At 45.5% G+C, this 23,067-nt stretch overlaps 1 protein-coding gene across 1 annotated transcript in view; it reads left to right on the forward strand.

The window, feature by feature from the left end:
- Nucleotides 1-23,067, forward strand: part of MET (MET proto-oncogene, receptor tyrosine kinase) — a 125,865-nt gene that overhangs the window by 14,736 nt on the left and 88,062 nt on the right. Inside the window, exons 2-5 of the mRNA XM_068111965.2 lie at nt 4,511-5,707; nt 8,056-8,250; nt 13,406-13,540; nt 14,713-14,886. Of these exons, the coding sequence (XP_067968066.2) occupies nt 4,511-5,707; nt 8,056-8,250; nt 13,406-13,540; nt 14,713-14,886 (1,701 nt within the window). The remainder of the gene's footprint in view (nt 1-4,510; nt 5,708-8,055; nt 8,251-13,405; nt 13,541-14,712; nt 14,887-23,067) is intronic.

Consider the following 23,067-nt stretch of genomic DNA (forward strand, 5'->3'; position numbering starts at 1 on the left):
TTCTCCCTTTTCCACGAGCCTTGACTTTGTGTACAACCAAGACTTTGTGCGTGTCTTAGTTTAAGTCTTAGTCTTAGTTTAAGTATTTGTGTACAGCACGTCTTAGTTTAAGTATTTGTGTACAGCACGTCTTAGTTTAAGTCTTAGTCTTAGTTTAAGTATTTGTGTACAGCGCGTCTTAGTTTAAGTCTTAGTCTTAGTTTAAGTATTTGTGTACAGCGCGTCTTAGTTTAAGTCTTAGTCTTAGTTTAAGTATTTGTGTACAGCGCGTCTTAGTTTAAGTCTTAGTCTTAGTTTAAGTATTTGTGTACAGCGCGTCTTAGTTTAAGTCTTAGTCTTAGTTTAAGTATTTGTGTACAGCGCGTCTTAGTTTAAGTCTTAGTTTAAGTATTTGTGTACAGCGCGTCTTAGTTTAAGTCTTAGTCTTAGTTTAAGTATTTGTGTACAGCGCGTCTTAGTTTGTCTTAGTCTTAGTTTAAGTATTTGTGTACAGCGCGTCTTAGTTTAAGTCTTAGTCTTAGTTTAAGTATTTGTGTACAGCGCGTCTTAGTTTAAGTCTTAGTCTTAGTTTAAGTATTTGTGTACAGTGCGTCTTAGTTTGTCTTAGTCTTAGTTTAAGTATTTGTGTACAGCGCGTCTTAGTTTAAGTCTTAGTCTTAGTTTAAGTATTTGTGTACAGCGCGTCTTAGTTAAAGTCTTAGTCTTAGTTTAAGTATTTGTGTACAGTGCGTCTTCGTTTAAGCAACGTGTCGGTGGGCCAAGTTCAAGTTAACTTTTGGCTTCGTTTCTAGTAGTATATACTGTTCACTCTTGCAATGTGGGAACAGGTTTCGTGGAGTGGACGAGTCCAGGCACATATTGTCTAACTACCATGGCAGGATTTGTTAGATATGTTGAAACGTCATTAACTGGATTGACGACGACGATTGCCGGATGATTAAGCAATATTGTGAATATACTCTGAGGGATGGTGGATAATCCAGCTTCCTGTTGACATAAGTGTTCAGACTATGATTAGGGAATGGCGTGCCTCACACATCAGGTCATGGCCACTGGGCACACCACCAAGGCCTGTTATGCATTGTTAGTTCAAACATAAATACAAACTTCTCTTGTGAAACTTTTGGCACCCACTTTGGTCCCAGGTCGCATGAAATGCTAATATAAATGACGTCATAATCCCCGGGGAAGTGAGATTTGCGGGGGACTGGAGTGGTGCCCGACGACATAATACGTACATTGGTAGTGCTGATGTGATGTATTGTCTTCTCATTGTATTTTTTTTGTATTTTGTATTTTTTTTAAAAGTGTGGTGGGTCATGCATTTTTGAATGTTACAAATTGTGGTTGATGTTATCTGTGTGTCATTACCTTGGGGGAAATCTGGCTTTACATACCCCTTCAGCAACTAGAAAATGGAAACCACTCTTCGTGATGCGTACTGACATTGAACAATTTCCGGTGTAATTCTGTGGTTTCCCATCACCCCACTGAGCGAATTATTGTGTCTCCTTCATTACCACCACCATCGAAGGTGGAAGAACGTTATGCTTTCACACCTGTCTGTCCGTCCGTCCGTCTATGAGCAGGATATCTCAAAGTTACGGACGGACTTGGATGAAATATGGTGGCCGGGTTGGGCGTACGACAAGGACAGATTTATTTGATTTTATTGATGATGCAGATCCGGATCCGAGAATTTAAGTGTTCCTTCACCGTTGAGAGATGGGGCCAAAAACGACATATGACATGAAATCTCAAATATATGGACGGATTGAGACGAAATTTGGATGACAACTTGGGTATGTGACAAGGACGAAACGATTCAATTTTGGTGAAGATCCAGATCCAGAAAAGATAATTTTGTAATTTAAAAAAAGTGATTCTCGACCATTGAGTGATCGGGCCAAAAATGATACATAGCAGGATATTCCAAAAAGTTGTGGATGACTTATGACAAAACTAGGTGCATTAGTTGGTTAGTTGGTCTCACACGTGGTCAGCAAGTTCTGGCTACTTTACCTGGGTATGCCAAACTTGTATAATTTATTGTTGGGAATGGCATACAAAAAGCATCGCACATCCTTCCAAGTTATATTTGCGCCTTTCCATAACCAGATGGCACACACACACTCATTGAATGTACGGAGTACTCCATTTTGGATGCATGTCTGCCCATGGTCTTTTGCATAAATGGTGGCTTTCAACAAGAACCAGTGATGTCTTGCCAAGGAGCTGGTGGTGCCACAGGCTACTGTGGAAATGCACAACGCCAAAGCATTGATCCGATTATTTCCTTGGCACATCTTCATCGGCTGACTAATTGAACACAAGTACATCATTTGTGCCGAAAGTATATCATAAGGAATACTTCTGTGCTGGCTTCAGGAACCTAGCGGATTTGTGAACCGGCTGCAGCCATGATAACAATCAAATGACGTGATATGAATAGCTTCCATGACTTGCATAATCGAAGATTTTTCGAGTATATTAGTCGGTGTTGTGCGTTATTCTGTATATCTGTCTGTTTGTATCTATTGATTTTGAGGTCAAAGGTCATCTTGAGGTCAAATTTCTAAACTTGTCATTTTTCATCGGATTGTCTTGAAAATTGAACAGCATTTCCATATCGTCATTAAATTGGGAAACCAACTATTTTTGAAGTCAAAGGTCAATACAAGGTCAAACTTCTAAAATCAGAAATTTTCATCTGATCTTGCTGATTGTGGTTGATTGTGGTTTACTCCAGGAGGTAAATTTTCATCCGATTGACTTGGACATGAAACGGCAATTGCATAGTGCCTCATTGAATTGGGAAACGAGTTATGTTTAAGGGCAAAGGTCAACTCAAGGTCAAACCTCTAAAATAATCAATTATCTGAAAAATTGTCCATTTTCATCCCATTAAGTTGAAAACCAAACAGCAATTACATAGTGCATCACTGAATTGGGAAAACAACTATTTTTGGGGTCAAAAGGTCAAATGTCAACTCAAGGTCAAACTTCTAAAATCATCGATTTTCATCTGAAAGAAACTCAATTTTCGTCCGATTTAACAACCTGGTGTTGGCTTAGCGGTTAGGGTGCTGGCTTGGGATCGTAGGAGCCTGGGTTCGAATCCCGGCCGATCGCTGAATTAACACCAGGGGTGTTGACTCAGCCAGTCATCCTTCCGAGGTCGGCAAATTGAGTACCAGTTCACTGGTAATTCTCTGTGTGTCGGAAGAGGCGACTAACAGGGTTGGTGGCAGGAAGGGCATCCGGCCGTAAAACATTGCTTCAAAAAGGGGACCAGGGTGCCCGAAAAAGGCCAACCCCTGCTCTGCGGGGAAAAATGGCCTCTAAAGGTGGTTCATGGCAACCTTTTTGGGGGTGGAGGGGTGGATTTTGCAATTATCGTACTTTTCACAATGCTTTTATTGTTTTGTGTATTTTCTTATATTGCCCACTTTAACCTTTGGCATGATCCTTGTATTTGAGAGAATGTTATTTTGGTTGAAGAATGATGTTGAGTCGAATGACGGCTCCACGTGGTGGTTTGTGTTCATTCTTCACTCGTAGTGTTATCCCTCTAATCTAATTGCTCAGGTGTGATGGCAATTTCGGACGAGAGACCTGTACTTGAGGAAATTGAGATTTAAAAAATCTGGATCTTATCTGGACACGCAACCGTAACGCCACACATTGTGAAAGTGGATTGTGTTGGAGTTGCCTTCTGCACTGGCGAGCAATGCGCTCGAGTCATCTGTCTCGTCTCCGAGACGCGTCATGGGAGTTCATGGGAATTTGGGAAGTGTTTTACACGCACGAATGTACATAGCTGCAGTACATGATTTAAAGCCTCACGCGTCATCAAAATTTCCCAGAGTTGAATCGACATAAATGGAGTAGTATTCCTTAGGGGTAACGCCTTTCCCAGCTTGCCAAGGATGCCGCAGGTCCACTGACTATACACTTTACCAGTTGTACTCTCAGTTACCCAGAATTGTTCCGGTGCCATTTGCTACCTGGATTCACATGAACAACTTTTTTTTTGGTGTTTTTTTTGTCCATGTGTTTTTTTTATCCCTCTCCCACGCCCTTCCCGTGCCTCCTCCCCCCAAGCCCTCTACCCCCGACAGATGTCCCAATGTCCCTGCTCTCAAATGTTGTACTTGTGTGCTTCCCCCTCTCTCCCCATCTTGTCTCCCTTTATTTCGCTCCCTTTATTTCCCTCCCTTTCGCTCCCTTTCGCTCCCTTTATTTCGTCTTTTTTTTTTTCTTGTCATTAATGACAAATTAGCTCTTACACGAGCCTCGATTCTGTATCCAAAAAAAAAAAAAAAACTTTCAGAATGATGAGAACAAACAAATACAGTACAGTATTCACGGTGAATATTGGAATGGAGTGTCCCGATTATCATGTTGTGTTAAAATCGAAACCAATATATTACGTTGTTGCCAGAAGTATCAAGTTTTGTGTTTATATTTTTATTTTGAAATGTTGATCCTGGTATGTTTGTTCTTACAGGTGCAGCCTATGGAGTTTTATGCTCTTTATAGCATTTGGATCACAATCATTTTGCCACCGTTGTCCTGTGCTTGCCCAGCATTAGTGCCCGCTGAGAACTTCAATCATAGCGGAGCGTCTTCGCTGCTGTCTTTCTTGGCAGGAAGTAACATTGGGAATGTGCGCGTAGCCAATGGGATTGTCTATGTCGGAGCGACCAACCGCATAATTTCACTGAACTCTGCTCTCCAAATGTTGGACTCTTTCAAGACTGGTCCCACGTCTGCCGGAAGTCGAGTGGGACCCTGCGGCCTACCACCGAATGGGGGTAACTTCAACAACACGAACCAACTGCTTTTTATTTACTTCGGCAATAGTAAACGATGGCTCATCAGCTGTGGGGATGCAGGACGCGGCGCGTGCCTACTGCATGAACTGCCACACTCTGCCCCACATAATGTCTCATCATCTGTGAAATGCCTGTTTCGATCACCACAGCCCCGCACCTGCCCAGATTGTGTGGTTAGTCAGCTCGGGTCATGTGGTTCACTCGTTTCATCGTCACAGATATATCTGTACGTGGGCAATGAGGTGAAGGAACGCCCCCCCAAAGGTTACTCGAACTTCACTCTCTCGCGGCGTCGTCTGCTTGCCACCACCAATGGCTTTGAATACTTGGACAGTGACACCTCAACACTAACTGTTACTCCATCTTTACGTGACAATTATCACATTCACTATGTCCATTCATTTACAAGTGGGCGTTATGTGTACTTCCTGAGTGTTCATCGGGATAGCAGCACACCCACGGTGTACCACACACGGTTGGCACGACTCTGCGAAGATGACGACCACCTACGCTCATACGTTGAGCTGACTCTTCAGTGTATCTTCAACGAAAGGCGGCGAAGACGAAGACCTTCTGGGGGGTTGAAAATCTACAATTTGCTCCAGGCTGCCACGGTGGGACGTGTCGGCTCGCGTCTGGCTCCCCTGAAAAATGGTCCTGATGACGAAGTTTTGTTTGGGGTGTTCGCTCGATCTGAGCCAAACTCGGACAAACCACTGACCGATTCTGCGGTATGTGCCTTCTCATTGGATAAAATCAACCGAAGGATCACAGATGGTTTTCAGCAATGTTACTCTGGCAGAGCAGGGAAGAAGCAAACCAAGGGCCTGGAACACTTCTTTGTGGAGCCACGCTTCTGTGAGCCTGAGGTAAGTGATCCTCGCTTGCTTAGGCAAGTGAAACAATAACAACAACAACAACAATAATATCAAAAATCCTATCTCGTATTGTCTCTTCTTTTACCACATCTCATTATCTATTAATTTACTGTGACTTGTATGTTATTCACTTTATTTGTTTTCTTCCATTAATTTGTCCCTTGCACTTCATGTAACAATCACCTTCTGCTTGCATTCTATTTCACACATTTGAAACGCTAGCAACGGTACCCGCCCCATGGGCGGGGCTTCAATTGGGAGGCCCAAATCAAAAGGCAAAATATCAGAAATTGAAGGCCTTTTTTATTTTAGACGATTTATATAAACATCCGTTAAATCATATCACACGCAAATCATCAAAATCTCAACAGTATTTGTAGAATTTCAATAAAAGCCTCATCACTGTTCATGTCGGTAAATATTATTTCATCGTGTTTGGAAAAACTGGGAAATTGGAAAAAGTGGAAAATTTGGAAATTGGAAAAATTGGAAAAACAATATGGCCTATTTTACTCCAGGGGGTCCCAGGATTACCCACCCAAAATTTCGTTGGGATCGGTTCAGCCGATTTTGGAGGAAACCAGGGAACAGACGGACAGACAGACATTTGGTGAATTATAGTAAGATAAACTGTTTACTTTTTATGGCGTAGCCCGTAGGTTTAGCATTTGTCTTTCCGTCCGTATGTATGTATGTCCCTTATGCCTGACAGGTTTATTCCTTTTAAAACTCGTTTTCTCTGCAACCGTTGGTCAGATTGATATAAAATTTCCACCAGAGGAGCGCCTCTGCCTGCAGAATGTTCATTTATAATTATGACGTCATGGGTTACGTGGTATGGACGCCATCTTGGAAAAAGGCTGCACCTCTATATCTCTGAAAACACTCGATGGAAAATTTTTGAAACGTGGCTCATTATCAAGTATTCCACATGGGGAATAAGATATGTCAATGATGATGTCATCGGTGCCTTCACTATGACGTCATAAATCGACAAGCAGAACGCTTGATCTGATCAGTATGAAATTTCTTGAGGATGAACTAGGGATAAATTGCTCGAGAAAACAAAATCGATGTCATCGATCACTTCGTTTGGCAGCCATATTTTTTTTTACGGCGTAGCCCGTAGTGCAATATGCCATCTGGAACAACGTTTGTCTGTCCGTCCAGTGTATGCGTGTATGTCCCTCACAAACGTCCACCAATCAGAACTGAGGATCTGGTCACATGACAGGGGGACAGCAGTTCCTCCACTCAGCAGATGCAAGCCAGGCTACGCTGTTGTTAGACTATCGGACTTGTTTTCACGTTGAGGTTGGGGATCGTGAACAAGCTGGAGCTGTAAAACACCTTTTCTGGCATTTATAAAAACTTTTCCCTTGTTTTTGTTTTTCTGTCATTGCTTGTTTATCGGACTGGCAAGATGGCCTCGAGATGCTGTGCATCCTGTCCCAATATGTCCTTTACAAAGAGTAGGCGAGCTGTCGCTAGCACTCTGGCCAACTTCCCAATTCCTTCTCTAACCTACAGGGTTCATCGCATCAATGGCACAGCTATGCCCCAGCAAATTATGCAACCCACTGCCATGTGCTTCATACAAAAGAAGAAGAAGAAGAAGAACAGTTAGGCTAAATAATCAGCATTCATGTTTGCCAAATGCAGTGTGGTAACAACATGCAGCAATTGGTTCCAGTACCAAAAAAGGGCACAAGGAAGTTCAGTACACGGACTATTTGAAATGGTCAGGAATATTTGTGGTAAGATGATGGCGCTCCCATTCCACCTCCAGTGTTGTTTCTGATATCTTGCTGATGAGCCTTCTTTATCCGAGACCATGGAGTGAATGATCAGATCGTGAGATTGTCCATATTGTGTGTCTTATTGTAAGCCCTATGTCCAGTCAAATTGCATTGTCACTTCTATAAGGCTTCTTGTTGTTGTTGTTGTTGTTGTTGTTGTTGTTGTTGTTGTAAAGCCCCAGACAGTTCTCTCAAACAAGCTTATGGCACAGAGACAGCCGATCGATCTCCCAGGAGCAACCTAGAGATCCCCACACATACAAGATGGTGTACCCCTGCCTTCACGAAGTCAGGGCCATGACAGAGTTAGAGACAGACAGACAAGAGGGAAAGGGCCGGTCCATGGAGACCGATCACCTCTGACTGTGACCGTTCTGCCCTGACTAATCTGGGCAGGAGGGAAGAATTAGGGGAAGATTTGGCCTCTGACTCGCGTTGGGTGGTACAACCATCACGTAGAGGCATCCTCCATAGTTGTTGTATAAGGCATGCGTATTTCCCTTCTTGGCCTGCAGTGTTGCGTCGTCCTTGTCTCACCAGGTCCCCTTTTACAACGGTGACGAGTGCGCCTCATTGCACGTTGAAGACACTCGCATTCTGGTGCCCGCAGCTTACGATCGCCAAGACATATTTCAGCAAAAGCTGAAAGGCTTTCGGATAACCTCGATCACCATGGCCGTTGCAGAGGAAGACACGGTGATCAGCCTGGGCACAGACCATGGCTGCGTTTTTCAGGTATGCACACACAATTTCCTTTTCTCAATTTTGTAGAAATGCATTTACAATTCTAAGAGCAGCAAAGGAAATAGCAATTTTTTTTTTTCCCCCATTAAAAAAATTAATTGCAGAACTGTACTCAAAATTAAATTTTCTTATCAATATTTTCATTTTGCAAGTCACTTTGTGTTTTTACCCTCGGCAGAGGAGAGGGTATTACATTTGGATCCGTTTGTTTGTCTGCACAGAACCGGAGTATGCTTTTCTCTGCAACCGTTGGTCTGATGGCCAATAAATTGTCACCATAGGAGTGGCTTCTCCTGTAGAATTTTTAGTAATTATGACCTCATAAGTCATAGGTCACATGGTACAGGCGCCATCTTGGAAAAACCGAAAAACTTTGCAAAATAAAAATATTGAAATATTGAAACATGGCTCATTATCAAGTGCTACCCATGGGGAACAACATATATTCATGATGATGTCATCGGTGCCTTCATTATGACGTCATAATTCGACAAGTAGAATGTTTGATCCGATAAGTTTGAAATTTCTTTAACGTGATCTACGCAAACATTGTATGAATTTAATTGATGTTTTAAATTGATGAATAGAATTGATGGCGCCTTCGGTCACGTGGTTCGACAGCCATATTTGATTGAATATAAATCTATGTCGTCGATAAACCACACAAATACAGCAGCTAATAAACACCACACAATACACCACACAAACACGTCCTGGCGAGGGTCACTTGAGTATGTTCAGTGCATCGCTCCACAAACCATCTTCACTGCCACCTGTGCCCATCTATTTTCATTGGTTCTAGTTTCATTATATTTGTCGAATGCTCTTTTTAAACTTCCTGATTGGCTTCTGCTGGTACTCCTGGCTACCTATTACTGGTATAGCAACGTTGTGAAGAATAGAGCCTGATCTCTGTCCATCGATCTGCATTCCGTCCTGGTCCCTCAACTCAGGACATGCTTCTGCTCCTCTCAGCAATAGTTGGAGGCACTCGATCTCAAACAGGAGGTTGCGACCATCTCTCTGGACACATCTCAGGAATTTGACACAGTCTGGCATCCTGCTTTGCTTGCCAAGGACTCTACCTCTGCCTATGACACACAAGGACATCTTCATTCCTGGATTTCTGCCTTCCTCCGCTCGTGCAGTCAACATGTTGCTATTGCTGAAACCCTCTCCTCCCTTCTATCCATGGAGGCTGGAGTTCCTTAATGTAGTATGTTGGGCTGAGTGTTGTTCCTCATCCACATAAACGACCGCTCTGGTGCTCTGGAAAAACTCGCTCTTCCTTGTGATGTCTGGTACCCTATCCCACTGTTTCACAGACTGTAGCTGCTTCACTCTCTGCTGATCTGGAAATTATTAGACTCTGGTCTGATAAATGGAACATGTCCTCCAATCTTTTAAAAACTCATTATCTTGAGCTGTCATTCTGGAAGGATTATCAAACCAACTCTCCGATCTATTTCCATGGTAAGCCACCGGAAGAGGTTCAATCGCTTGTACTGCTAGGCCTCAGCATCAGCTATAACTTCTGCATGGTCAACCTCATGGCAAAAGCTGGCCTCCAAAGCATCCTACGTTGATCCCAGTCTTTTTTGTTGAATACTCAGTCGAGGCTCGAGTAAGAGCAAACACAGAGAACATATAATAAAGGGAGCGGGAGACGAGGGCAGAAAGAGAGGGAAGCACAACAACAGTAGAAAACAGGGACATCGTGAGATCTGTGGAAGAGAGAGGGCTTGGGGGGAGGTGGGAGAAGTATAAAACGGATAGACACTGCAAGGACTTCCAGGAAGGAAGTCGGTATTTCAAAAAAGTGGATCTAGGGTGAATTAGCGGGGGTAGAAAAGATCAAGGTTTTGGATGGGGGAAGATAAGAGATGGTGGTGAACAGCTGTTTTGAAGACCTGGAGGGAGGAGTGGGATTGAAGCGAGTGAGGGAGTTTCTTCCAGAGGCGGGAGAAAAGAGGAATGAAGGAGGGAAGGTGAGCAGAGAGTCTTGATTTTGGCAGTTTAACCAGAAGAGGGTTGCTGGCAGATCTTGTGCGTCCTGAAGGAATATTTGGGGGACAGAGCACAGACAGACCTGGGGGAGCAAGGCCGGAGCGGAGTCGGTAGAAGACAGTCTTATCTTGGGAAATCAGACCTACTCACAGTCGACAAGGCCTTTGTCCATAGCTCAAAGGATTTCTACTGCTCGCCATTATGGGCTGGCACCCCAGCACCACACCCGTTTCTCCTTCATTTTGTGCAATCTACAGCTCATCATTATTGCAATCTCCCACAATGAGGCCGAAGCATAGGTTCTGTTGCTTTCACATTGCAGGGAGGTTGATGGTTTCTGAATTTTAATCGCCTCTTCTCCAATGTTGCTCCCTTTGCTCTCTGTCCTCTGAACCTACCCAGCAACTCCACGATGCGATGTATGCATTCTTGCAGCAACTCGTCTTTGTTAACTTCCCTAAATCCAGGCTAACTGCACACCTCAACTCCTTCGTTCCTCACCTCTCCTCTCTATGGAAGTACCTTCCATGGGTCATTCTTTCCTGCTTCTCCCTCCAGCGATGCAAGCAAATAGTGCATCACCACCTCGTGTCACCCCCCCCCCCCCCCTTCCTGACCCATGATCTGTTTTACCCTTTCCGAACCCGATTACTTGCTGGCTTCAGTGTTTCCTGCCCTACTCACACACACTCTCTCTCTCCCTCTCCATATCTTATTTTCCTATTCGTCAATTCTCTTGCTGATTGTGTATAGTAGTTGCCCTGCTACGTCACCGTCAATTTAACCTTGTTCTTCCATGAGCCTCGCTCTTGTAGAGGGATGTAATGGTGCTCCCTGTGAGAGATTGGTTTGCTGCCATTTGACAAATGACTTGCTGACGATCCTTCTCTGTTTGAGACATTTGTGCTGTGAATGATTTAGTCACTTTGGCACCGTCATCAGTAAAACAGACGTTGTGGTTGTTTAGTCACCAGGGAGACCTTTTTCATTGTTAAAAGCTTGGAAGAGAAGTGAAACTTGAATGGTGAGTGGGAGAGGCAGGTTCTGCTGGTTTAGGTATGCCAGTACAATGAATTCTGAAGAGCAGGACCTCATTTTCCTGATACATTGATATCGGCACAACTGGCTTCCTGATCTAACCACACCAGGAGAACCTACTGGACAAACGAGTTCGAAACGATAGGAGACATTTGCATAGGCTTGGCACTCAGGAAATTGTAAGTGTAAGCGCAATTTTTTATTTTTTAAATAGCAGAGTACTCACACCCTCTAGGTGGGTGGAGTTTGCACATTACTTGCTGAGGAAAAAATTATATATATATCACTACCGGTCAAAAGTTTTAGAACACCTCAATTTTTCCAGTTTATATTGAAATTTACGCAGTTTAATGTCTCGATGTACTCTGAAATTAAGCATAGAATAAATAAACAATTGGAGAAAAAACCAAACCTGTGATACTCAGCACTCAAACTCAACAAACTCAGCTCAAGATTCTCACTCAAGAATTCAACTCAAGAAACTCAACTCAACTCAAGAACTCAAGAACTCAACTCAAGAAACTCAGCAAAGTAGCCTCCTTTTGCAGATATAACCGCCGAACACACTCGTGGCATTCTTTCGACAATGGAAATGAAATATTGTTCGGAAGTTCTTCCCAACAATGTCGCAGAAGTTCCCACAAATGTGTTGCACTTGGAGGTTGCTTTGCTTTCACCCTTCTGTCCAGTTCATCCCAAACCAGCTCGATGGGGTTTAAGTCTGGAGACTGTGTTGGCCATTCCATGATTTGAAGCTTCCTGTCTTGTTCTTTTCCTCGAAGGTAGTTTTGACACAGCCTGGAGGTGTGTTTAGGGTCATTATCTTGCTGTAGGATGAACCCATGACCAACTCGGCGTATACCAGAGGGTATTGCATGGCGCTGCAAAATGGTGTGGTAGCCCTTTTGGTTCAGGGTGTCAGTCACTCTGTGCAAGTCGCCGACTCTGGATCGAGCAAAAGAGCCCCAGGCCATCACGCTTCCTCCTCCATGTTTGACAGTTGGTGTCACACTGTTACATCCCACTGTTTCACAAACTGTACATGAATAAATGAATGAAACATGAAACATGAAACATGAATCTGTTTCTTCTAAATTTCTTTGACGTCATTATCAACAAACAGATCACACCCTCAATTTCTGCACGGTCATTGAAGAATGCAGTCAAAAAATGCTCAATTAGGGTCAGCGCCAAGTGAGAACAAATTGAGTTGAGAGTCTCGTCATAAACAAAAGCTGAACCTTGGAAACAGAAGTTAACATTGCATCGGGGTGGTTCAATTTTTACTCAAATTAATTAATAATTTTGAGAACATTTTTAGCTCACCTGGAATGAAGTTCAGGTGAGCTTATGCGATGGCGCGTTGTCAGTCCGTCAGTCCGTAAAAACATGAAACTTCTTCTCTGAAACCGCTGATGGGATTGTGACCAAATTTGGCAAAAATGATATTTGTTGTGTTGTGACTAAAGTTTGTTGACGGCATTAAAAAAATTGGAGTCTAAGGGGGTTAACGGGGGTCAAAGTGGGTCCAGGTTTGATCCCCCAAAATAGGTATTTGCTTTCTTTTCTGAAACTACACACACCATTTTGATGAAATTTTACCCCAACCCTCACTACCTGTGCTGTACCAAAGTTTGTTCACAGCATTAACAAAAAAAAAAAACTGCCCCTTTGGGGGTTACAGGGGGTTGCCCCACCAAATAGGTATTTGCTTTCTTCTCTGAAACTACACACGCCATTTCAATGAAACTTCACCATAACCCATGATGTATCAATGTTTGTTCAAGGCATTAGAAAAATTGGGGTCTCAGGAGGTATATGTGGTTGGGGGAGGTGGGGTTGGCCCCTAAAATAGGTATTTTTTTGTTTGTTTAAAGTCTTACGATTATGTAAGTATGATTCTCCATGCTGCCCTGTCTTCTAGCAACCATTGAAATTGGTTTAAAATACCTTTAGTCGGTGCAGTATACTATTTATTCTACCAGGTGAGCGCCCGGGGGCATTGCCCCAATGTTTTGCGATGTCACCCAATACCCACATTTGTGAGTTACCTGCCCTACTGCATGTGCTGAAGTATGTGCTGCTCTTTGTCCTGTGGCAGTATGTGCTGGATTTCAGGACAGAGGTTGCTCCTTTTGCGATGTTCAACATCGGCAATGGCCACCCAGTTTCACCAGACCCAGCGGTGCTCACGAATGGCAGCACCGAATACGCCCTGTTTGTTACGGGTAATCAGGTAAAACCCTTTGAATGTTATTAATTATTTTTTTTTTGAGAGCAACTCTAAATTGTCATGTGATTGTTTGGTATTCTCCTCTGGTGTCACTGTAATATATATATATATATATATTTTTTCAACTGGACAATGTGTAGTTTACACGTGCTACTGAGCAGATAATAATAATTTGTCGGTGAACAATGCAAGTAATGTCCAGATACTTTTCATGCCCTCAGCTATTTCATTGCCCACGCACACGAAGTGGGATTCAGCAATGGGTTCACTTCTGTGTGTGTCCACAAACGTCAGTTTATGATTGTGGAATAACTTGATTTCAATGAAATAATTTATTTTGAACATGAATCGGAAAACAAACCTGTAGTTTTGTAGTACCTTAGCTCTGAATTCATCCCAATCACACAGACTCAGAGAGGAGTGAGATCATTTCTAAGCGGTGAAGACGCTTCAATATTTGGCTATGTCCGTCCGGCAGTCAAAAATGAAGAAGAACCTTTCCAACTCACCATGTTTAATTCCAAGGGATTATTCTCAAGGGTAATTGTAAAGGGTTCTAGATGGTTCTAAAGGGTAAATCTAAATGCTTTTGTTTATTTCTAGGCTTTTCCTATTTCATATTTAAAATGCCGAACTAAACCGCTTCCTTCGGACATGGGTGTGATTTATTTCTTTATTATCTGCCTGCATGGCAGACAAATCAAATTGAAAATCATTCCAAACAGGAAACTTAATGTTTTTAAGGATGTCATTAAGGACACAAATAACAGGCACGAATAACTAATGTAACGTGTTAGATAAGGTGGTGTATAAGCCCGCATCAACGGCGGTAAACTTTGATTATTTTTTTTTATGACCTTTTAAAATATTTAATTTAGTTAAATTTAATTATATTCTTGAACACTGGAGAACAAAATCGCCTTCTTATCTTTTTCCAAAAACCTCAGTTTTGCAGAACTTGTACATGTTGTATGAGGTGGTGTATAAAACGGCATCTATGGTGGTAAAAACTTCGGGAATTTTTTTTCCATGCCACCTTTTAAAATCCTTATTTTATTTCAGTTGAATTATAAACTTGAACCCTGCATGGGGTAAGGTGTTCTATAAACTCTTTCGTTCATTATTTTTCGGTGTTGAAAAGTTTCCTGATGAATGTGATAATTGTGCTTACACAGCTCACAGCCGTCCCTGCAGCTGGCCCGTCCTGCGAACATCACCTCTCGTGCTCTTCCTGTTTGTCAACGCCTGATCTGCTCGAGTGCGGATGGTGTGCAGGCCGCTGCACTGTGCAGACTCGATGCCTTACCCACTTGTGGAAACCTGAGAGTTGTCCTCCTATTGTCAAGGAGGTGTGGTAATACTCTCGTAGATTCATGTTTGCAAAGCCATGGGTTGTCGTAACACGGGCGTTGTTTACTCTTTTACGTTCCGGTATTTCATTTTTACAACCGATTTTCATCAGGTTAAAACACTTGCCCGATTTTTATTTTTATTTTATCAATGACGGAAGGTCGATTTATTGTCTGTACTTGGGATATTTAACTATAAGATAAGGCTCATTAGAGTCTAGTGAGGTGATGGGGCAGAAAGGCAATGATCTGTCAGATGGACAGTGGTTGATGGGCAGAAAGGCAATGATCTGTTAGATGGACAGTGGTTGATGGGCAGAAAGGCAATGATCTGTCAGATGGACAGTGGTTGATGGGCAGAAAGGCAATGATCTGTCAGATGGACAGTGGTTGATGGGCAGAAAGGCAATGATCTGTCAGATGGACAGTGGTTGATGGGCAGAAAGGCAATGATCTGTCAGATGGACAGTGGTTGATGGGCAGAAAGGCAATGATCTGTTAGATGGGCAGTGGGTGATGGGGCAGAAACGCAATGATCTGTTAGATGGGCAGTGGGTGATGGGGCAGAAAGGCAATGATCTGTTAGATGGGCAGTGGGTGATGGGGCAGAAAAGCAATGATCTGTTAGATGGGCAGTGGGTGATGGGGCAGAAACGCAATGATCTGTTAGATGGGCAGTGGGTGATGGGGCAGAAACGCAATGATCTGTTAGATGGGCAGTGGGTGATGGGCAGAAAGGCAATGATCTGTTAGATGGGCAGTGGGTGATGGGGCAGAAACGCAATGATCTGTCAGATGGGCAGTGGGTGATGGGGCAGAAAAGCAATGATCTGTTAGATGGGCAGTGGGTGATGGGGCAGAAACGCAATGATCTGTTAGATGGGCAGTGGGTGATGGGGCAGAAACGCAATGATCTGTTAGATGGGCAGTGGGTGATGGGCAGAAAGGCAATGATCTGTTAGATGGGCAGTGGGTGATGGGGCAGAAACGCAATGATCTGTTAGATGGGCAGTGGGTGATGGGGCAGAAAGGCAATGATCTGTTTGATGGGCAGAAACGCAATGATCTGTTAGATGGGCAGTGGGTGATGGGCAGAAACACAATGATCTGTTAGATGGGCAGTGGGTGATGGGGCAGAAAGGCAATGACCTGTCAGATGGGCAGTGGGTGATGGGGCAGAAACGCAATGATCTGTTAGATGGGCAGTGGGTGATGGGGCAGAAACGCAATGATCTGTCAGATGGCCAGTGGGTGATGGGGCAGAAAGGCAATGATCTGTTAGATGGGCAGTGGGTGATGGGGCAGAAACGCAATGATCTGTCAGATGGGCAGTGGGTGATGGGGCAGAAAGGCAATGACCTGTCAGATGGGCAGTGGGTGATGGGGCAGAAACGCAATGATCTGTCAGATGGGCAGTGGGTGATGGGGCAGAAAGGCAATGATCTGTTAGATGGGCAGTGGGTGATGGGGCAGAAACGCAATGATCTGTCAGATGGGCAGTGGGTGATGGGCAGAAAGGCAATGATCTATCAGATGGGCAGTGGGTGATGGGCAGAAAGGCAATGACCTGTTAGATGGGCAGTGGGTGATGGGGCAGAAACGCAATGATCTGTCAGATGGGCAGTGGGTGATGGGCAGAAAGGCAATGATCTGTTAGATGGGCAGTGGGTGATGGGCAAAAAGGCAATTGACCTGTCAGATGGACAGTGGGTGATGGGGCACAAAGGCAATGATCTGTCAGATGGGCAGTGGGTGATGGGGCACAAAGGCAATGATCTGTCAGATGGGCAGTGGGTGATGGGGCAAAAAGGCAATGACCTGTCAGATGGGCAGTGGGTGATGGGGTACAAAGGCAATGACCTATCAGATGGGCAGTGGGTGATGGGGCAAAAAGGCAATGACCTGTCAGATGGGCAGTGGGTGATGGGGCACAAAAGCAATGACCTGTCAGATGGGCAGTGGGTGATGGGGCAAAAAGGCAATGACCTGTCAGATGGGCAATGGGTGATGGGGCAAAAAGGCAATGAGCTGTCAGATGGGCAGTGGGAGATGGGGCAAAAAGGCAATGAGCTGACAAATGAGCAGTGGGTGATGGGCAGAAACGCAATGATCTGTCAGATGGGCAGTGGGTGATGGGGCAGAAACGCAATGATCTGTCAGATGGGCAGTGGGTGATGGGGCAGAAAGGCAATGATCTGTCAGATGGGCAGTGGGTGATGGGGCAGAAACACAATGATCTGTCAGATGGGCAGTGGGTGATGGGCAGAAAGGCAATGATCTGTTAGATGGGCAGTGGGTGATGGGGCAGAAACGCAATGATCTGTCAGATGGGCAGTGGGTGATGGGCAGAAAGGCAATGATCTGTTAGATGGGCAGTGGGTGATGGGCAGAAAGGCAATGATCTGTAACATGGGCAGTGGGTGATGGGGCAGAAACGCAATGATCTGTCAGATGGGCAGTGGGTGATGGGCAGAAAGGCAATGATCTGTTACATGGGCAGTGGGTGATGGGGCAGAAACGCAATGATCTGTCAGATGGGCAGTGGGTGATGGGGCAGAAAGGCAATGATCTGTCAGATGGGCAGTGGGTGATGGGGCAGAAACACAATGATCTGTCATATGGGCAGTGGGTGATGGGCAGAAAGGAAATGATCTGTTAGATGGGCAGTGGGTGATGGGGCAGAAACGCAATGATCTGTTAGATGGGCAGTGGGTGATGGGGCAGAAACGCAATGATCTGTCAGATGGGCAGTGGGTGATGGGCAGAAAGGCAATGATCTGTTAGATGGGCAGTGGGTGATGGGCAGAAACGCAATGATCTGTTAGATGGGCAGTGGGTGATGGGGCAGAAACGCAATGATCTGTCAGATGGGCAGTGGGTGATGGGCAGAAAGGCAATGATCTGTCAGATGGGCAGTGGGTGATGGGCAGAAACGCAATGATCTGTTAGATGGGCAGTGGGTGATGGGGCAGAAACGCAATGATCTGTCGGATGGGCAGTGGGTGATGGGCAGAAAGGCAATGATCTGTTAGATGGGCAGTGGGTGATGGGCAGAAACGCAATGATCTGTTAGATGGGCAGTGGGTGATGGGGCAGAAACGCAATGATCTGTCAGATGGGCAGTGGGTGATGGGCAGAAAGGCAATGATCTGTTAGATGGGCAGTGGGTGATGGGGCAGAAACGCAATGATCTGTCAGATGGGCAGTGGGTGATGGGCAGAAACGCAATGATCTGTTAGATGGGCAGTGGGTGATGGGGCAGAAACGCAATGATCTGTTAGATGGGCAGTGGGTGATGGGCAGAAAGGCAATGATCTGTTAGATGGGCAGTGGGTGATGCGGCAGAAACGCAATGATCTGTCAGATGGGCAGTGGGTGATGGGCAGAAAGGCAATGATCTGGTAGATGGGCAGTGGGTGATGGGGCAGAAACGCAATGATCTGTCAGATGGGCAGTGGGTGATGGGCAGAAAGGCAATGATCTGTTAGATGGGCAGTGGGTGATGGTCAGAAACGCAATGATCTGTTAGATGGGCAGTGGGTGATGGGGCAGAAACGCAATGATCTGTCAGATGGGCAGTGGGTGATGGGCAGAAAGGCAATGATCTGTTAGATGGGCAGTGGGTGATGGGGCAGAAACGCAATGATCTGTCAGATGGGCAGTGGGTGATGGGCAGAAACGCAATGATCTGTTAGATGGGCAGTGGGTGATGGGGCAGAAACGCAATGATCTGTCAGATGGGCAGTGGGTGATGGGCAGAAAGGCAATGATCTGTCAGATGGGCAGTGGGTGATGGGCAGAAAGGCAATGATCTGTCAGATGGGCAGTGGGTGATGGGGCAGAAACGCAATGATCTGTCAGATGGGCAGTGGGTGATGGGCAGAAAGGCAATGATCTGTTAGATGGGCAGTGGGTGATGGGGCAGAAACGCAATGATCTGTCAGATGGGCAGTGGGTGATGGGCAGAAAGGCAATGATCTGTTAGATGGGCAGTGGGTGATGGGGCAGAAAGACAATGATCTGTCATGGGCAGTGGGTGATGGGCAGAAAGGCAATGATCTGTCAGATGGGCAGTGGGTGATGGGCAGAAAGGCAATGATCTGTTAGATGGGCAGTGGGTGATGGGCAGAAAGGCAATGATCTGTTAGATGGGCAGTGGGTGATGGGCAAAAAGGCAATGATCTGTTAGATGGGCAGTGGGTGATGGGCAAAAAGGCTGATCTGTCAGATGGCCAGTGGGTGATGGGCAAAAAGGCAATGATGTTGGGGACTCTCGCGAGATCTTGGAGACGGCGGCAGGGATTTTCGAAGCTCCACACGGTCTCCACGTTTTTCGAAGTTAAGTCTGTTCACAATTGTATTTTGTCGAAACTGTATTTATCTTTCGGTGTGTGAAGTTATTGTGTGCAACTTTGGTTGTTTCTCGGTGTTTATCTTTCATAAATTGATCGTCTGTTTGCCGTGTCGTGTCTTGAGGCCTTGTACAGTGTGCACTGTACAACCTTGAGGCTTTGTTTTTTTATCTCAGCGGTCCGTCTTTTGTGATCCAATAACTTTCGTTCTCTGTATTCCCAGGCTTTTCACCCATAGCCTACCTACTTCCTTGTGTAAATCTCAACTCAAAAAAAAAAAAAAAAAAAAAAAAAACATTTTCCTTCTCTGTTATCATTCGTTTATTCATTCTTATTCGTTCGTTCGTTCTTCGACCACGTGTTTCTCCCCCATTTCCCCAGATAGTTTTCACTCATTAACCTTCAATGTTTACACTTTCCCCTCAAGTTATGTATTCCGTCATATTTTATAACACCTTTTTCTTCTTCTTCTAAGGCTGCTTTCGACTTGCTTACCAAATCAATTCATCCCAAAAAAAATATCCATCTCCTATAGTGCCTTTTTTCTACATTCCCTAAACTCTCCTGCACTCCATCCAACATCCAGCGTCCTTAAACGTATTTTTAACTCGAAGGTCACAAGAAACTCATTTTGCAATAAATGTTCGTTTCCCATAAATCGTACACTTTCAAAAATCCAATCTCACCTCTCCCCTCCAAATCTTCCCCATAACCCCTCCCCTCCAAATCTTCCCCATCACCCCTCCCCTCCAAATCTTCCCCATCACCCATCCCTTTCAAATCTCCCCCCTTGCCCCCTCCCTCCTAAACGACCCCCTCACCCCTCCCCGCCAAGACGCCCCCTCGCCCCTCCCCTCCTAGACTCCTGCCTCAACCCTCCCCTCCAAATCTCCCCCATATCCCATCCCTTTCAAATCCCTCCCCTTGCCCCTTCCCTCCCAAACTTCCCCCTCACCCCTCCCCTTCAAATCTCCCCACCCTCATTGCTTCTCAATTTCCCCCCTCTCTCTCCCCCTCCTCAAAGCGTCCTCCCCGCTTCTTCCCCCTTCAAACTCTCACCTCCATCTCCCCCAACCTTCTGCCTCGCTCTTCCCCCTCCTCAAATAACACCTCATTGTGGCTCACCCAATCACCATCAAACCTTTTGTCCGCCCCATCCTTCCCTTTCTCCGAGCTATTCTGAAATCTCTGACACACCTTCAACAGCTCTCCCTACCTCTTCCACCTCTTCCACATCTTACCCTACCCCTCCTCCCCCCTGTTCTGTATCTGATGCTCCCCCTTCCTCTTCATTAACGGTATGGACCTCAAACATCCGGGGCCTTCGTTCAAACTTAACTGATCTCTCCATACAGGTTGCTTCTGTCAAACCAGACGTGATCTGCTTAACAGAAACTTTCCTCCTTTATGATGTCTCTGATTCCATAGTATCTCTCCCGGGCTACTCCCTCCTCCGGTATGATAGACCTGAGCCTCGTCCTGGAGGCGGGGTTGCTATCTTTATCAAAAACTCTCTTCCTCACTCGCCCTGCACTGCACTCTCTCCACCTCACCCCCAGGAATACCTCTGGCTACGGCTTCCCCTTCGCTCCCACCTCTTGTTCATATGTGTGTTGTACCGTCCACCAAACAGTGATGACTCCATCTACATCTCGCTGTCTGATGATATGGACCAACTTCTATCTACTCATCCCAACTCTCTCTTCCTCATATGTGGTGATTTCAACTGTCATCATGCCAGTTGGCTGGGTGTGGGTACCTCTCTCACCAGCCATGGCTCCTCAGCAAAGGACTTCTGCGACTCACTGGGACTGACACAATCTGTCAATTTCCCGACCCGGATCTCAGTCAACGGAACATCTTCTCTTCTGGACTTGGTTATGACTAACTTCCCTGAAAATGTCTGCTGCTCTTCTTCTGCTCCGATCGGATCATCTGATCATGTCCTTGTTAAAGTGGACATCTCTCTGACCATCCTCAGGGAGCCTGCTCAGCGTCGACGAGTCTGGCATTTCACTCAGGCCAACTGGCACGGTCTTCAAGCAGCCATCAATCATCTGGACTGGTCTCCCATCTCTACCACCTCTGACATCAACTCATCCTGGGAATTCTTCCAAAGTAAATTGCTCTCTCTCATGCACAGATTTATCCCATCTCGTCTTCAGTTGTCATACCCTTCCTCCCGTCCATGGTACACGGAATCTTGTGGTGAGGCTGTTGCCCAGAAACAACTTGCCTTCGTCTCCTGGAAAGCAAATCCAACAGAAGGAAATCTCATTTCCTTTCACAAAGCCCGAAACAAGTGTGTGTCCACCCTCAGGAGAGCCAGGAAACAATATCTCTCCATTCTCAAGACCGAACTCTCTTATCTGTCTCCCTCTTCCAAATCCTGGTGGCGTCTGGTCAAATCCGTTTCTGGTGTTTGTTCCCCCTCCATCCCCTCCCTTACCTCAAACGGCTACACAGCTGACTCCGCACGTGAAAAAGCTGAATGCCTCAACTCTGTGTTTGCCTCTAAATCTTGTGTCCCAAACCCATCCCTCTCTGTACCCACCATACCCAGTCGTACCCTGCTGCTCCTGGACTCCGTGTCCTTTCCTCCTGACAAGGTGGAAAAGTTTCTGTCAACCCTCGACTCTGATTCTGCAACTGGACCCGACGGCATCAGCCCACGGGTCCTAAAATCCTGCTCTGCTGCTCTATCTCACCCTCTCTCTGTTCTCTTCACCCTCTCTTTTGCTCAAGGTCAACTGCCATCTGCTTGGAAATCAGCCAACATCACCGCTTTGCACAAAAAAGGTGCAAAAACAGATCCTAGCAACTACAGACCAATCAGCCTTCTCCCAATTATCAGCAAAGTCATGGAATCCATCATTGCTTCGGATATGAAATCTTTCCTCTTCTCCAATGGCTTGATCTCTGATCATCAATTTGGTTTCAGACCAGGTCACTCTACTCTGGACATGCTGCTTCTGCTGTCTCAACAATGGATGGAGGTCCTCAATGCCAAACAGGAAATTAGAGCTGTCTCCCTCGACATATCACGTGCCTTCGACACGATCTGGCACCCCGCTCTGCTCACCAAACTCTCCTCCTTTGGTATCCATGGAAATCTCCACGCATGGCTGGCGGACTTCCTCTCTAGTCGTCGTCAACGTGTGGCCCTGAATGGGTTTCTCTCATCTCCTCTTCCTGTTCAGGCTGGAGTTCCCCAAGGCAGTGTTCTGGGCCCCGTGCTTTTTCTGGTCTTCATCAATGATCTCTCTGACTCTCTCGAAAATCCTCTCTATCTCTTTGCTGATGACTCCACTCTCTGCCGCTCCATTCCTCTTCCCTCAGATCGGCAGTCTGCTGCCTCCTCACTCTCTGAAGACCTGGACAAAATCACAGACTGGTCAAACAAGTGGAACATGTCTTTCAATCCTGACAAATCTCACACTCTTACTATGTCTCTCCGAAAAGATCGACTGGACAACCCTCCCATCTACTTTCTCAACAATCCTCTCCAAGAAGTTCTGTCGCTCAAGATTTTGGGTCTCACTATCTGCCATGATCTTTCTTGGGAAAACCACATTTCCAAGCTGGCCTCCAAAGCCAGTCGCCGACTGGGCATCCTCCGTCGTGCGAAGTCCTTCCTCGGCACACCTGAGCTCCTCACCACATACAAGGCTTTCATCCGCAGCTCAATGGAATACTGTTCTCCCCTATGGGCCGGTGCTCCTGCCTCACACCTAGCTCGGCTTCACGCTGTTGAAACCAAAGCTTTCAGAATTATTGGAATCTCCCGCGATGAAGCTATCTCTGAGGGCCTTTCACTCACTCACCGCAG

This window comes from Myxine glutinosa, chromosome 4, assembly GCF_964187855.1.
Source record: "Myxine glutinosa chromosome 4, kmMyxGlut1.1, whole genome shotgun sequence".
Taxonomy (NCBI): domain Eukaryota; kingdom Metazoa; phylum Chordata; class Myxini; order Myxiniformes; family Myxinidae; genus Myxine; species Myxine glutinosa.